Raw genomic sequence first — 17,379 nt, forward strand, 5'->3', positions numbered from 1 at the left:
TAACCTGCTGTACTTCGGCTGTCACCATGTTGACTGCTGGCTGCTTGTCGGCTGTTTTGCTTGGGCATTGATTACTGTAATGCCCTTCTTTTCGGCAGTAATAACAGTACACCCTGTGCGTGTTGCTGGATTCTCCTTTTTCCCATGTTTGGGGAAGGGGCATTCCCCGGCGGTTGTCCTCGGTTTTTTGGTTCTCCGGTGCCGCTACTGGTTTGTCATTCCTTGTTGCCTCCCGACGCTCCTCTCTACGGAAGAATCCACGCCTTTGGTTCCGTCGGAAATTCCGGTTCCCTGGCCGCCTTTCTTCTCTGCGTCGCTCGTATTCCGGGGATTCGTCTCGGTCATACCGGTCCCGGGGGTAGCTATCCCTTCGGTTCTCCTCTCGGTCGTACCGGTCCCGGGGGTAGCTATCCCTTCGGTTCTCCTCTCGGTCATAGCTGTCGCGTCTTCTATCAGGGTATCTGTCGCCGCGTTCTCGTCGGTAGCGGTCGTCCCTCCGGAATCGATCCTCTTCCGGGTCCCGATTGCGCGGTTCTATGTGTCGGACCGGTGCCGCTTGTCGAGTTAACAGGTTATACTCGCATTGGTTCGTTGTGTGGGCGCGAGAATTGCATATCATGCACTGTGCGCGCAGGGTGCAGTCAACGGTCGAGTGCCCCGAATTTAGGCATGTTGTGCATTGTAGGGCTTGTCGGAACCGGAGGTCCTCCTCCTTCGGAAGCGCCTGGTGTAACGCCCCCATCGGCAAGAAGGGGCTCGTGTTGTCCATTTCTAGGACCCGATCAATGACTTGGTCCATTGTGCTGGTGCTGAAATCGATGATTCCACACATCGCTCGAAGTGGGTCTTTTAACGCAGCCAAAAAGACTGCCTTGGCCTCCTCTTCGGGTGGTGCTCTTGCTAATTGATTGTGCAAGGTCTGGAAACGAATGATAAATTGTGGGACCGTCTCGTTTTCTCCCTGCCGAGTGGTGTAGAATTGTCCGACCAATTCCCTTTGTTCCACTCGTCTATGAAACAAGCGTAAAAACTGGGTTTTCAATGCCTCGAACGTGGCGAAGCTGCCTGGTAAGTGCTTGTCGTGCCACCGGGCCGCCGGTCCTTCTAATGTCATGCCGAATTCGGCGACTTTGGATCGGTCGGCCTCGGCCTCCGTCAGTCTCTGGGACACGTGGTTGGCTTCCCATGTTCGCAGGAATGCATACACATGTGCCTCTCCGTCGGGCTCATCCCGATACTTTGGGTATGGATACGGCATCGTGTCGTCCCACTGATTCTCCTGCGCTGGTTCCTCCGATGTCGGTCTCCGCTCCTGCGGTTCCTCCGCAGGTGGTGTTGGTATCCGCTCCTGCGGTTCCTCCGCGGGTGGTGTTGGTATCCGCTCCTGCGGTTCCTCCGCGGGTGGTGTTGATAACCGCTCCTGCGGTTCCTCCGCGGGTGGTGTTGGTATCCGCTCCTCCCTCCTCGGCGATTGCCGGTCACCGAACTCCAGAGTTAGTTCCTCCTCTGGCTCCGATGTTGCTGAGTGATCCGACTCAAAGGGGTTGTTCCCGTGTCTGCTTTTATAGCGGGATCCCACGCTTTCCCCGCTATCCGAATCCGCCTCTAATGTTGCAAATGCCGCTGCGTCCCCGTCGCCGCCAGCGAGAGTCTGTAGTAGTGTCTCCGCTTCTTGGAGGCTGGTTATGCTACTGCCTTCGTCGGAAGCTTGTAGAACTTGGAACTGCAGTGCGTTTTCTGCGATTTGCCGAAGCGTTGTTGAGAATGACCGATCGCTCCGGATCTCGTCGACGGCTTGCTGCAAGGCTTCCCGTCGTCGCTGCCGTTCGGCGTGGCGTCTCCCTCTTTCGGTGATGTGGTCGTTATTTTGTCTAGACATCCATCCCCCGGTTGTCCTCTGCACTCTGCAGGAATCGTGGTCGCCAAAATAGTGTTGTATGTTTGGCTGGACTAGCCGCAACACAGGTGTCTATCCGACACTTCTCCAAAGGGGTGGTAGGGATAGGATGTTAATACACGCGTATGATAATTACACTTAAGCACAGACGAAGACAAGATTAATCAGCATAAGCAAAACTATATTAATTCTTCGCGCTTTCATTACAAAACATCGGATCCTTTTATAGGCATCCGGCCAGATTACAATCGGTGCTCGATAGGCAACCGTTAACCGAAACCGAATCGGTTCGGATCCGGATCGGTTACAACTACCGGATCCGTCCCTCCTAATAATTCTATTCCTATTTCTATATTTATCCGATCCGACCTTGCTTTCCCATTTGCCTTCTCTGACCGGCCAACAGGTTGCACCTTGCAAATGATAGTCTTATTGAGGGCATCACTAGTTTGGATGTTATACATATCCATGACCCGGTTGACCATGACATTGAGGGCAATGGCCATAAAAGAGGCATCGTATTTCCTTTAGAAAGGTGTGACATTTAAGAAGTTTTGCATTGAAGGTTTGGAAGTTGTTGGATTGGCAATGGCCATAATAACTAGCATCGTGGTCATCCAATGATAGGTTGGACTTTGTAATTTGAGACCCATGCGTGTTTCTGGGGTTGGGGCGCTCGTGTCTATTATATACCAAATCATAAATAGGGTTGGGGAGGGAATCGTGGTCATGGACGATGCAGGTTGCTCAGATGAAGGTGTGTGCAGGTTTCTTATCCGATTTGGATAAGAACGAACGCACGAAAAAAAACTTGTCAGAGGTCGTCCAACTCTGAGTTCTTGGTCGCCCATCCCTAACCATTGGAGGTCACTCAACCACCCAACTATTTTAGAACAATAAATGAAATAGTTAATAAAAATAATATTGAAAGGTAATGGTTTTAGAGTTATTCCTTTTGCTTAATAGGTGGAAGGTTCAAATCTCTTTTCCTCTCTTATTGAGAAGTGATAGGAATACGCTTCTCTAAGCTATGCTCGGCCACAATCAAGACGTCGGATCGATCACAGAAAACAGGGATGTGGAGAGATGTATCTACACACGAAACAATAGAGAAGAGAGTGCACTGGATGTTAACGTGGAAAACCCAAATATGGGAAAAACCACGGCAACCCTCAGACTACAAAATATCACTATATCAAGATTACAACAATGGGGCACAGAGGCAACGACATCTTGCTCCCTCGCTTCGCCACCAAGTGGTTACAACAGAGGCAACAACCTCTTCCTCTCTTGTCCTCTGTGTGTGTGTGTGTGTGTGTGTGTGTGTACACAATTACGCTCAGAATTATCATAGCAACGATAATCACACAACCAACCATATATCATGTTTGCTCTAGGTCATATTTATACTAATATGACTTTCGGGCTATTTACAAATATAGCCCCAATGGGCTCTCTGGAACATATTTACATATATGTCCCTTCCATCCGATGAGAGGTTCTCACCGGGTCTTCCTTGCCGGGTACTCCACATCCGGTTCTCACCGGGTCTTCTGTTGCCGGGTACTCCACATCCGGTTCTCACCGGGTCTTCCGTTGCCGGGTACTCCACATCCGGTTCTCACTGGGTCTTCCGTTGCCGGGTATGCCACATCCGGATTCGGCCGAGGCCGAGTTGCTCATCAACACGGTTCTTCTCACTTCCCATCCGGAGGGACCTGTTTCCCAACAAGAAGAGGGTTTATTTTGCTTATTGGTCAATTTTGGGGTCATTTAGGTTTTCTTCTTCTGAATCAACTTCTTTCTTTTTTAGGGTTTCGACATTTGGTTTTGCGATTTTAGCAACTAGCAATTGATTCTTGCATGTATATTAATGTATTCCTCCCATCAACGAGGAAGAGATTAACATATGATTGATTCAATATCTGAAGCTTATCCATCAATATATGTGCTACATATCAATCACACTAAACATTGGCAATACAACATTTCTTTCTAGTGCACCTTTTCCTTAGATTATATACTTTGCAACAAAAATGCAAAACCAACTTACTATAATAATGAAATATGTTTCAAATCAAACCACCACACCTAAGGTTCAAATGATGTTTCAAAAAAACAATAATTCATTAAACTAAAGGAAAGTAATGGAAACAATTCTACACCCACATCGGGATGAAAGCATTCTACGTCGAGTGCACGGATATTGCCGTATGGGCACACCGGCTCGGTGACTAGATTAATGCGACTTAAATTGTGATTAATTTATTTCTTAATATGACCGTTTTTTTTAAACAGGTTGGACGACCATATTAATCAAGTTGGGTGACCACGTTAATAAGGTTGGGTGACCATATTAAAACAGGTTGGGCGACCTATTTATGAGGAGAGATCTTTTTTACGAGGGTTGGGAGACCTAACTCGTCCAATAGGGTGACTTGAGTAATAGGTTAGGTGGCCATATTAAAATAGGTTGGGCGACCTGTTTATGAGAATAGATGTTTTTTAAGAGGGTTGGGAGACCTGAGTTATAAATAGAATGGGCGACTTGTTTAATAGGTTGGGTGACCATATTAAAACAGGTTGGGCAACCTGGTTTACGATAACGAGTTGCTTTTAAAGAGGTTGGGCGACTTGTTTATGAGAAGAGATGTTTTTTACGAGGGTTGGGCGAATGGTTTACGAGAAGATATATTTTTTAAACAGGTTGGGAGACCATATTTAAGAGGGTTGGGCGACCTGAATAGTTATGAAATAACTATCGAGAATCGTGACTGGCCACAACCGGTTTCTCATTCGGATGTTGGGGTGCAGGGAATGTAAAATAGAATGCACTCAGATAGAGTACAAAAAATAGAAATAACACAAGAGACTGAAACACACGATTTTACCGTGGAAAACCCGAAATGGGAAAAACCACGGGGGTCCACAAACCCCAACAAACAGAATCACTATGCTAAAAGGAGGAGTACAACTAGAAGCTCCGAGGCAATGACCTCGAGATTCTACTTCGTCAACAGACGGCTACAGAGTTACACACTCTCTCACTCTCACTCACTTGTTGTTACACAGTTACAGAGGTAACGACCTTCTGAGTGACCTTTTAACAAAAATTCATAATCATGATTACGTTACGATTGCCCTAAGTACTTATACTAGTACACCTTTTGGGTTATTTACAAGTGTAGCCCATAAGGGTATATTTAGACTATTTACAAGTATAGTCTTCCGAGTTAGCTGTCTACACGATTTCGGTTTCGGCCTCAATCGAGTTTCTCATCAACTCGGCTCATCTCTTCCCATCCGGAGGCACTCGTTTCCTAACAATAACATATGTACAAAAACAACATATCTTTGAAAAACAGCTGACACAAATCACACTATGAGTGAGAAATCAATATATATTTGGAAAACAAGTTTAGGGGCCAGAGACCAACACTTGAGATAAACAACTTTTCCATTAATAAAAAATTTCGATATACAATGAGTCACTACTCGCTATAAAAAAGTGGTAACCATATTACAAAATCCGTCTATAACAAAATATAATACCACATTTACAACATCCACTCCGGTAGAAATAATATGACGATATTTACAATATTCCCCATATACATAATATCCATTATATGACAACGAAAGAACCAACACATCCTCGAAGTAGCACATGCCATGATGAATGAAAATCACCTGCCAAAATCGTATTGGGCAGAAGCGGCTAACACGGCTGTATACCTCATGCATCGGTGTACGACATCGGGTGTGCTCTGCACGAGAAGTTTTTCGGAAAGAAGTCGGACCTATCACATGTTAGGATATTCGGCTCCATTGCATACGTGCACATCCCCGATGAGAAGCGACAAAAGCTCGACCCGAAGTCAGAGAAATGTATTCTCGTAGGATACTCACTAGAGCAAAAGGGGTACAAGTGTTATAACCCCTCAACTCGAAAATCTCGAGTAAGTCAAGACGTCATTTTCGACGAGTTCGCATCTTGGTATGCACCAAAGACAACTTCGACCCCGATTCCGCTCGACTTGGAATCCGCCGAAATAGAGATAGAAGCCGAAGATTGGCTCACGCGCATGTTCGAAGAAAGCCCGACTACGACAAGGCTTCGTGGGCCACAAGAGCCTCCGAGCAATCAAAGCATATCTCGGCCGAGTCCGAAGCTAGACAAAGGGAAGACGAAAATGCCGGAGTATGAAGACGATCACTTCGACGGCAACAAATTAACTCACTCCCTCAATAGTGAGTTCGAAGGCCTTGACATTCACACCAATAGAGCGAAGAAAGCCTTAGTATCTGCAAACGAGAAGCTCCGTCGATCCATCTGTGAAAAGAACCTTGTAAGCCGATTCGGCTACAACAATTATATGGCGTACCATTACACCTTTATGATGAAGATAGCAACAATGAACAGTAAGGGAGCCGGAAACCTTTTTCGAAGCCGTTGTCGTGAAGTACGAAAGCTTCACATTAAAAGTCTACAAAAAGATAAATACGTAAATAAAATATATCTTGATAATGTTTTATAAAGGTAATATTAACAACACACTGTGATAATATTATACATTATATGTAGAGGAAAATAAAAAATATATATATTATATTACATGGACAAGGACTTGAGCTAATAACCCCCACCTTATGACACCCAAACCTTACCATTTAGCCTACACTGATCATTTACAAGAGGTTATATTTGTTGTTTATTTGAAGTAGAGTTTATAGTCTAAACCATGTAATATACTGCGTGCACAACATATAGCATATTACATGGGCAAAAGAGGACTTGACCCAACAACCCCAACCTTACGACATTCAAACCTTACCATTTAGCCTATACTTATGATACATATAAATATATGTCTTATACTATTGTATGGTTTAAACCATGAAATGTACTACATGTGCTCCATATAGCACACATGCAAGAGCCTCTCTGCATGTGCAACATATAACACACATGCAAGAGCTTCTCTGCATGTGCGACACATGGCCCACATGTAGAACCATCTCTTTCCTATAAAAGAAGAAGGGAGTATAGTCACAAGGAGATCAAGGAATCGATCAATATCAAAAGAACTATATTATATATATCAATAGAATCAAATAGAGTTATGTTGTAAGAGATATCACAATAGAGATAGAAGAAAAGACGATCAATATACAAGAGAAGCTCTAAGTTAGTGGTTGTGGTGCTCAACTCTCAACAAAAAGGGTGGAGGTTCGAGTCTTATCTCATTGAACGATAGAAGATAAGATGGTGGTCTACTATCAAGAAAGAGAAGAGTGATAGAAGCGAAGATTGTGGTCTCCTTGTGAGACAAAGTTCGAATTCAACAACGCTTGCAACTATTTTGTCCTCTTTCATCAAATAATTGTAAATCTCTTTTATTGCTTCAATTATCGTTCTATATCCTACCTTGTCATATCTTGTTGATCACTATTTATCTATTTCTACTCTTTCCTCTCTTCCGTCCAAAATCCCAGTGATTCCTTCCTCACTTTCATGTTATTTTCTGTCTACGCTACGCCACGCTTCTAAGCGAGCCCCACATCCTCTACGCATCAGTCTTCACATTCCCCAAGAGAGAGTGGTTGTTGTAGTTAGTTAATGAAGAGAGAGGGTGACTATATATAAAGCACCCTCCTCATACTTCATATTAAGTCGGTTGTGACCCCTTGTAATGCTACATTTAGTATTTGTTATTCTACTTGTGAATATACACCTTCTTCTTGAGTATTCCTTTTTCTATCTATCTTGTGTTCTCGCTTCTCTCCTCTAATTCCTCTCACGCATACACATAAAACACATCTAATCTACTACACAAGAATCATACCCGATTCTTTACATGGCAAAACATTTTAGGAAACATGGGACAATACATCTAGTGACAAGATTGCTTGAGGGCATGGATAAACAAACCGGCTCAAGATCATAAGTGAAATTTAAAATTATTATGTCAAGTTTTATTGGCCTTTTTGCTTTACAATGAAAATGATCCCCTGTGTTGCCCATGATTAGTGTTGCAATCTCTTATATATTGTTTTGGTTGATAAAGTCCAAAGTGACAAATGAGAACAAATGTGAATCCTTAGATGATCATTGTTACTAGTTTGTACCATAGTATTCTACACATGAGAATAAATGTGTGAGGGTTAATCGAGAGTGTAAAGAAGGGAGGATTACTTTTAATCCTAGGGATTGAGACAACCCATAAGGGGCAAGTATGAACTTGCATGGGGGGCTTAAGTCTAGCTATAAATATGAGGCTTAGCTATCCTCATTAATGATTAGACACATGATTCGACTACGTCGAGATTGTGATCTTGTGGTGAACAAACTCTTGTCGCGAGCGAGCACCAGTACCATGTACGACTCAATGCCATGACGATGGTATGGGACACTGTTCAAGGCTGATGTCTGTCTCGATCCCTTTGCTCGGGGTGGATCGACACCCTTCTTTCTCTCTCTTTATCTTTACTTATCTATCATCGATTTCCTTGTTTTATGCTTACATTAGAAAATAATCTCTTAATAATCATGTTTCATCCAAAGGATGGAGAAATATACTAGTAACGTCAATAGGAGATTGACTATGATCTATGGAACAAGGTCGAGCTTATGGCGAGGATCAAACTTAGGGTTCTCTCAAATTTATGACTTGGTGTCTCAACAATATAATCAAGAAGAGGTATCTCATGGGGCATTGGGGTGGGTAGGGCGACAACATGACTAGGACCAGCCACCTAGGAGAAGAGTGAGATTCCTAGTCCATAAACAAATAAGAGCCACAGTGGGGAAGCAGTTCGGAGGCTAGACCGATAATAATACCGTTGAGATGAGGGACTCTCATGGGGCTTCTTAGTGCATGTGGTTGGGGGGGGGGTCAACACGACCAAACCTTGGATCCATCTTAGTTCAGGCCCTAGCGATCATTCAAGTTTATTCTCGTAAAAGCTGTAAGACACAAGGTGTGTGTGTCTATAGAGATGATAACACACTTCTTCTTCTTCTTCTTCTTCGTCTGTAGAGATGATAACACACTTCTTCTTCTTCTTCTTCTTCTTCTTCTTCTTCTCTTGTACAAAGTATATGTGGGGGCGATAGGGGCATCTTTGTGAATAATTAGAAAGTTGAGGGGATAAATATTGGAAATTTGGAATTATGTCTTCTTGTCTATCTCTCTATCAGCAGACTCCAGTCTCTCTCTGTCTCTCTGTCTCTCTCTCTCCTCATGGGATGTGTCGCCATAGCCACTCATGGACATCTGCAGCAGTGTTGCCCTCAACCCTCTTTTCCAACGAGTGCAGCTACCTTCTCCTGCCCACAATTCCCAATGTAACGATCGACATTCCCTTCGTCTTCATCCATGCAAATCTTCACCTCCATTAACCCGAGCTTCGTTGGCTCCCCTTCTTTCCTATGACCATACCTCCTTGGAACCTTCAAGAACATTAAGTTTCTCCCATGTATGGAACCTTCACTTCCACATGATCTTGTATGGTGTAGAAACCATTCCTTCATGTGTTAACCCTCTTATGAGCAAATATGGGGAACTTCGATCATTACAAGAGGCATATTGTGCTTTCTCTATGATGAGAAGCAGGGATATCATATCATGGAACATCATGATGACCTTATATGTGAAGAATGGGCAGGACATCGATGCTCTAAATCTCTTTCTTCAGATGCAAGAGGTGAGAATTGAATCCGATCGTGTCACTTTTCTTTGTGTGTTGCAGGCATGTGGAAATTTGGGATGTCTAGAATGTGGTTATGTTGTTCATTTCTTGATTCTTGATGTTGGAATGGCCTCCCATGTGGCTTTGGCCACCGCCCTCATTGATATGTATGCAAAATGTGGTGCTTTGGATGATGCTAACCATGTCTTTGATAACATGCCAGAAAGGAATGTGGTATCTTGGACAGCTATTATTGCCGCAAATGTAAGTTATGGACACTATGATGTGGCACTAAGTCTTTTTTATGGACAAATGTCAGAAGAAGGAATCAAGCCAAACCAGGTCACTTTCACTAAGGTCTTGCACGCGTGTTTTCGCCTGTCTGATGGCGAGGCTGTTCATGCCAGCATGGTTTCTTATGGTTTTGGATATGATGAAGCATCAGGAACCGCACTGGTCGACATGTATGGGAAATGCAAGGCACTGGAAAGTGCTTGTGTCGTTTTTGACAAAATGCAGACACTGTCGAAGAATGTGGTCACGTGGACGACAATGATGAATATATATTTGCAACATGGTGAAATCAAGAAAGCTTTGTATTTGTACAACATGTTGTTACAAGGAGGTATAGTAATCCCGAACGAGTTTACTTTTAGCACTGCACTGACTGCTTGTGCTGAAATGGCCGCCTTAGCAGAGGGTGAAATGTCCCCCTTAGTTGAAGGAGAAACAATCCATCGGTGTATCATTTGCAAAGGTCTCAATTCTGAGGTTGTCGAAACCGCCCTCATTGCTATGTATGCAAAATGTGGCCGTCTGGAGAGTGCACGGTTCATTTTTGATGGCATGAATAATCGTTGTGTGGTGTCATGGACAGCTATGATCAGTTCCTATGCTCAACAAGGTCAGCCAAGAGAAGCATTGAAGCTATTCAAACAAATGCAAAACCGAGGTTTGAAACCCAATGAGATCACTTGTGTTAGCATTTTAAGTGCTTGTGCTGTCTCAGCTGCGTATGCTGAGGGTATGTCTATTCATTCATGTGTTCTGGAATGTGGGTTTGAGCTAGATGCTGTTATGGGGACAGCTCTCATTAGTTTCTATGGGAAATGTGCAGCTCTTGAAGATGCTGAGATCGTCTTCTTAAAACTCGAAAGGCCCTCAGTTGTTCCATGGAATGCTATTATAGCCGCAAATGGTGAACATGGGCATGGTAAAGAATCCTTGAATTTGCTACTTGAAATGCTTCATGATGGGGTAAAACCTGATGATGTCACCTTTATCAACATGATTTCGGCATGTAGCCATGCGGGCTTGGTTGACGTCGGTCGAGATTGTTATGATGCGATTTCAGATTATGGACTAACACCCACGATAGAGCATTTTGGGTGCATGATTGACCTTTTTGGTAGATCAGGTCAGTTAGTCGTGGCAGAGGCTCTTATAACTAGAATGCCATTTGAACCGAATGCTCTTATATGGAGAACTTTCCTTAGTGCTTGTAGAATGCATGGGGATACCCGACGAGGTGTACATGCGGCTAAAAAGGTTGTTGATCTCGACCCTCTAAATTCAGCTCCTTATGTGCTGCTTTCGAACATCTATGCCGCTGAGGGCAAATGGAAAGATGTGGAGATGATAAGAAGGACTATGGTGAAGAGGGGTGTTAAAAAGGAACCAGGATGTAGCTCAATTGAGGTTAACAATAAGGTGTACGAGTTCTTTGCAGCTGTCACCCCAAGGTCGAAACGTGATGTGACTTATTCAAAGTTGGAGAGCTTGATGGTGCAATTGAAGGAAATGGGTTACGTGCCAGACACAAAGCTGGTATTGCATGATGTAGAAGAGGAGCAAAAGGAGCATATGCTGGCTCATCATAGTGAAAAACTAGCCATAGCGTTCGGTCTTGTAAGCACACCGAAGGGGGCAACACTTCGCATTACAAAGAATCTTCGTGTATGTATGGATTGTCACAATGCTGCAAAGTTCATCTCGAAGCTTGAAGAGCGAGAGATATTATTGAGAGACGTGACAAGATATCATCGATTCAAGAATGGGGTTTGTTCATGCGGCGATTATTGGTGACATTGTATGGTTGAAGTGGATTGCATGTTTGTTCATGCGGGGATGGATGCTGTACTTCTTTGTTATATATTCATAACCCACATATATGAATGGAGGTACATTCCCCCTCTATGTTAGAGAGTTTGGCGGACATTTTCTGTTATAGATATCCAGCTGATTTTCCGCTATTTTTAACAACCCATGAAGAATCAATAAAACAATGATGTGCCCATATGGAAGGAGGCGCATCATGCTCCATGTAAGAGGGATTAGAGAACATTCTCTCTCGTCATGTAAGCCTTGCCTGAAAACATAAAGGATGTTTGAAATTGATTGGTGATGTATTTATGTAAAAACGTACATACAATTCATGGATGCCTCGTTTATCCTACTTTTGGCAACCTGTGAAGAATCAATAAAGGACAATGTCTCATTAAGCACATTCTTGAGAACAATGCATCTGGTAAAGTCTGAACATCACCATTTGGGGTTTCTCCAAATTGATAGGCCACCAATGGTTCGGATCTGTATAAGTTGGTTGTATCTAATCTGTCAGTTGCTGCAAGTACTCCTCTTAAGAGAAAGTATTAAGCATTATACAAATTGAGCAATCAATAAATGTACCAACAATATATAAAGAAATGCACAAACAGATAATGCAATGAAAGAATTACTGCACCTCTTAAACATTATTATGAAATACATTAAATACCTGGAGAACTACAAATATTCTTTTAACTATCAATCTCGTTACTGTACCAAAACTACTTGCAAAATAGTCGATACCAATTGAATAAAGGTTGTATGAGTAGTGACGGTAAGGTATCATGTTGATTGTGTTTGGAAAGCTAGTAAGCACATTCAATTCTAAACAAAAAGTTATGAAGAAATATTACCTATATTTACATGGGTATAGCATATGTGGTATCCGCCACATGGCTCATTTGTACAACCAACTCCAGGAAGATAAATATAGTAATGCATCCAAAACCATTTGCTGACTTTGATGGTTACATGAAGCTTCAACATCAATGGACCAACAATGATGAGCATAATCTAAACGGACAATGCAGCCAAACCACATGGTTGCGTTCTGCCTTTCTGGTCTATCAAACATTGTACCAAATCTGGATGTACTTTCTTATCTCATTCTTATTTTGAACTTTCAAAGATGTTAATATATGTATACTAGCATTAAATGCCCCCATTGCCGTTAACCTTCCACATCAAAACGTTGTCTGAAATAATGAATCTTACACAAAGGGCAGCAATTTTTATTTCAGATGTTGCTATTATAGATGCATACGCCCAATACTCAACTCTTGTAATATGAACATCATGGCTACTAATACTTGTTTCAAAGATGTTAATATATGTATACTAGCATTAAATGCCCCCATTGCCGTTAACCTTCCACATCAAAACGTTGTCTGAAATAATGAATCTTACACAAAGGGCAGCAATTTTTATTTCAGATGTTGCTATTATAGATGCATACGCCCAATACTCAACTCTTGTAAAATGAACATCATGGCTACTAATACTTGTTTCAAAGATGTTAATATATGTATACTAGCATTAAATGCCCCCATTGCCGTTAACCTTCCACATCAAAACGTTGTCTGAAATAATGAATCTTACACAAAGGGCAGCAATTTTTATTTCAGATGTTGCTATTATAGATGCATACGCCCAATACTCAACTCTTGTAAAATGAACATCATGGCTACTAATACTTGTTTCAAAGATGTTAATATATGTATACTAGCATTAAATGCCCCCATTGCCGTTAACCTTCCACATCAAAACGTTGTCTGAAATAATGAATCTTACACAAAGGGCAGCAATTTTTATTTCAGATGTTGCTATTATAGATGCATACGCCCAATACTCAACTCTTGTAAAATGAACATCATGGCTACTAATACTTGTTTCAAAGATGTTAATATATGTATACTAGCATTAAATGCCCCCATTGCCGTTAACCTTCCACATCAAAACGTTGTCTGAAATAATGAATCTTACACAAAGGGCAGCAATTTTTATTTCAGATGTTGCTATTATAGATGCATACGCCCAATACTCAACTCTTGTAATATGAACATCATGGCTACTAATACTTGTTTAGCTATTTACCAACTGCACATAACTCTTTTCCCTCCCCATAATAAAACGTTAACATGATCTATTGTTTATGAAAATAGTTGTGCCTTATTAACCAACTAAAACTAGCAAATTCATGATAATCATGATGCACTCTGAATTGTTGGTGCTTCTCTCTTTAGAAATTACAGACAATCATTCATTTAATCTTACAAATACAACTTAATTTAATATTTTGCGACAAATAAATGCTTTGCTATATAGCATAACACAGAAGAAAACATGTTTGCCAGTGAAGTGCAACAATATTGTATGACGCTGGGAGAAGCTGTCATTGGGCCTTACCTAAGAAAGTAAATAAATGTTTTTCATATTTTCACTAATACTGCAATCTCCTGATGTGGGACTACACGAGGGAAGTTAACTGAATGAAAGAATATAGTCCTTTATAACACGAGTTACCTTTACATAAGTAAAACAATGAATTGTGTGCTTTACATACGGTCACACATATTTACAAAATCAATCATGATACCATGCTATGAAAGTGGCCCACTTGGTCTCTTCTTGATAATGAGGATTACAATGATGGCAACTAATAAAATACAGGATTTTATTGTTTGATCATGCTCATCATTATCAGTTCGTAAGAAACAATATCTCTCCAGAAAAGAAAGCAAAGAATGCAGATTGTTTGGAAGTTTCTCATTCATGACCTTGTAGATCCATGTTCTGCTATCGTAAGGTGACAAAGTAGAATTGACAATATTTGCATCTAAATTCTCTCCTTCACCATTGCACCGATCTAGACGCACATGAACCACATGTTAACAAATTACCAACTGATTCACATGAATCCAAGGGAAAATAATTGGGCTAGCATTTGCCATATAGTTATTTCTTGATGTTTGTGAACACTTTTGCTATTGTTTAGTAAACATTTATAGAAAAGACTATGTACTAGTTATGTTAACCAAAAATAAACTAAATGGGGTAAGGAAATTTGAAGATCGGTCCAGTACTTCCATAATTTTAGCCTTTTATAAGCGAGAAATTCACTAAAAGGCAGTACTTTGTGTTCCTTTTTGCTTTTTCCGTGATGATAAGTCACAAAGAAAACAAATTAAAATGAACACTAAACCACTGAAATGCAAGTTCATGCATGCTTATGTTATTCCTATATTTTCATCAGGGTTTCATACGATGTAATATTTGATGAACCAATAAATACTTAGCAAGTTCTTGAATTTCCTATTTCTTACACAACCAATGATGACGAATCACGAAATGAAGATAAAAAGTAGAAAGATGACACATACAGGGGGAATGTGCAAGTTCTTGCATGCTCTTGTTATTCATTACAGCATTCCAAATGGCTGGGTCCAAGATCAGGGCATCCTGTCAATCAGTAAAAATCACCTGAACACATACATATATATTGCACTTGCAAACATACGATACATAAGATATACATGTGCAACAACCTTATATGCTTACATGTAAAACAATAACCTAAATATGCTTACATGTATGCAAAATTCACAAAGTATGATTGCTTATTCCGCTTTGAACTATACATGCTAGATCAACGATAATGCTCCTAATGTGTTTCATCCTTAATTGTTCGTGAGATTAGGGCCCTCAACTCTGACAAAGCATACATGTAGGCAATTTTTGCAAATAAACAAGCATATTTCTCATACACTAAGCCATATTCTAGCTAACTCATATAACTATATTATCAAAAGTGATGAGAACAAGACCGTGGTCTTTGATGAAGTCGCAAACAATCTGATAGCATTGTGCACGTCATCAAAGTCCTGAACTTTGGCCATGGTTCGTTCGAGAAAGAGGATTTGCGGTTCAATCCACTCCATGGCCGAGTGATGCTCGAATGCTAAACCTTGCTTTTCAGCCATCACTGTTGCAAAGCATTTCCTTATTTTGCCATGAACCGGAGAAGATGAAGTAGAAGAACATGAGCTATCCATATGGGTTGTGGTGTCCAATCCAACCTTGACTCCTCTATATGTAGAAAAAATGAACATATCTATTGTTTCTCCAGAAACTCATGTTTAAACAAAAAACTCAAGATAAAAGAAGGCAAAATTAAACATAAAAAGTAAAAGAAGGGAACTTTTAAAGCACACGTATGCCCTAAAATCACTGTGCACACATTGATGGCTTGATTGTTTTTGAAACCCTAGAATCATACTTTGCCATGTCCTCACAACATGTTTTTCAAGCTTTAAAAATAATAATACAACCATGTGCTAATGACCTGGGTTTAGAAACATTAAAACCATATTCCATCATGTCCCGATGACCTGTCTATTGAAAACCTAAAAGCAAAGATCAACATGCTTCTTCAAACCCACTTTCTGAAACCCTAAAAGCATATGTTCCCATTCTTGGATGGCCCTCTTTTTGATACTCTACAGGACCACAAAACGTAAATCCCCATATCCTGTTGACCTGCTTCTTGAATGCTAAAAGCGCACAACATTATATAAAACCTACTATTGAAACCTTAAAAGTATACATATTCGTCATGAATTGATGACTTGCCTTTAAAACCATAAAAACATAGTTCGTCCTTATGACCTAGTTTTTGAAGCCCTAAAAGCAGGTGGTCCTCATGGCATGCTTTTCAATAGAGGAATAAAATAACCTTAAAACCATGTAACATTAACGATCTGCTGTTTTTGGGAGAAATCAAGAAGCACGTGATCTCGATGACCTGATTTTGGAAAGCACGTGACCTAGTTCATGTTGAGTGAAGAGAACAAACCCGAGAAGCATGTGACCTTTGCTGAAAACCTAATAAAACAAAGCATGACCTTTGAAATAAGGAATCTAATCTAAGATGAATAACACTCATACCTTGGTGGAGAAGATGATGGGTGATCGCCATAGCCTGCAAGGGAGCTCATCCTCTCTTGGTGATGAAGATGATGCAACCATACCCACTCTTCTTCATCACCATTATCATCATCCATGGATTCAAAGCTCTCTGTTTCTGTTTCCCTGCAAAAGGATAAAAGATGTTAGGAAAAAAAAACATGCATATATACATACGTATACGGTATATGTATGTATGTATGCATGCATGTATGTATGTATGCATATATGTATGTGATTGTATCTAACTACCACCAAAACTTAAAAAGGGCAAGTAGGGAATCGCGGGCACAAACGGTGAAGGTTGCACAGTTGATGGCGCGTGCGATCTCCACCGTCAGATGTGGATAAAACGCTGACAGCCTCTGTCTCCAGGAGCCCGACTCTGTCACAAGGAACCCCGCTATCTGACAGCCTCTGTCACCAGGAGCCCGACTATGTCAAAAGGAGCCCCATTGTTTGACAGCCTCTGTCACCAGGAGCCTGACTATGTCAAAAGGAGGCCCCCTGTTTGACTGCCTTTGTCACCAGGAGCTTGACTCTGTCAAAAGGAGGCCCCCTGTTTGACTGCCTTTGTCACCAGGAGCCTGACTCTGTCAAAAGGAGGCCCCCTGTTTGATTGCCTCTGTCACCATGAGCCTGACTCCATCGAAAGGAGACCCCCTTGTTTGACAACCTCTGTCACCAGGAGCCCGACTTTGTCGAAAGGAGCCTCGTTTTCT

General features: G+C 41.5%; 2 protein-coding genes across 2 annotated transcripts; one reads left to right on the forward strand and one right to left on the reverse strand.

The window, feature by feature from the left end:
- The first annotated feature begins 9,391 nt into the window (after window positions 1–9,391).
- Window positions 9,392–12,394, forward strand: LOC147854873 (pentatricopeptide repeat-containing protein At4g33990-like). The gene is made up of 2 exons (XM_087331080.1): window positions 9,392–9,604; window positions 9,813–12,394. Exons 1-2 carry the CDS (start codon window positions 9,526–9,528, stop codon window positions 11,672–11,674), a joined length of 1,941 nt encoding a protein of 646 aa, XP_087187206.1. The 5' UTR covers window positions 9,392–9,525; the 3' UTR covers window positions 11,675–12,394.
- Window positions 12,395–14,176: 1,782 nt separating this feature from the next.
- LOC147854874 (uncharacterized) lies at window positions 14,177–16,814 on the reverse strand. Its single transcript, XM_087331739.1, has 4 exons — window positions 16,640–16,814; window positions 15,520–15,781; window positions 15,076–15,154; window positions 14,177–14,561 (listed from the first exon to the last, which is right to left on the reverse strand). Exons 1-4 carry the CDS (start codon window positions 16,753–16,755, stop codon window positions 14,296–14,298), a joined length of 723 nt encoding a protein of 240 aa, XP_087187865.1. The 5' UTR covers window positions 16,756–16,814; the 3' UTR covers window positions 14,177–14,295.
- Between the last annotated feature and the right edge of the window lie 565 nt (window positions 16,815–17,379).

The sequence above is a fragment of the Azolla caroliniana genome, unplaced genomic scaffold (genome assembly GCF_043228905.1).
Source record: "Azolla caroliniana isolate FFs.n. ecotype wild unplaced genomic scaffold, voAzoCaro1.0.p SCAF_15, whole genome shotgun sequence".
NCBI lineage: Eukaryota > Viridiplantae > Streptophyta > Polypodiopsida > Salviniales > Salviniaceae > Azolla > Azolla caroliniana.

Excerpts from the sequence above, each read along its gene's own strand:
- LOC147854874 (XM_087331739.1), bottom strand. The coding sequence starts at position 16,755 with ATGGATGATGATAATGGTGATGAAGAAGAGTGGGTATGGTTGCATCAT. Across the intron at positions 15,155-15,519 it reads CGACTTCATCAAAGACCACG|GATGCCCTGATCTTGGACCC; the intron begins GTCTTGTTCTCA and ends ACTGATTGACAG. Across the intron at positions 14,562-15,075 it reads AGAACTTGCACATTCCCCCT|ATCGGTGCAATGGTGAAGGA; the intron begins GTATGTGTCATC and ends ATGTGCGTCTAG.
- LOC147854873 (XM_087331080.1), top strand. The coding sequence starts at position 9,526 with ATGGAACATCATGATGACCTTATATGTGAAGAATGGGCAGGACATCGA. Across the intron at positions 9,605-9,812 it reads TCTTTCTTCAGATGCAAGAG|AAAGGAATGTGGTATCTTGG; the intron begins GTGAGAATTGAA and ends ATAACATGCCAG.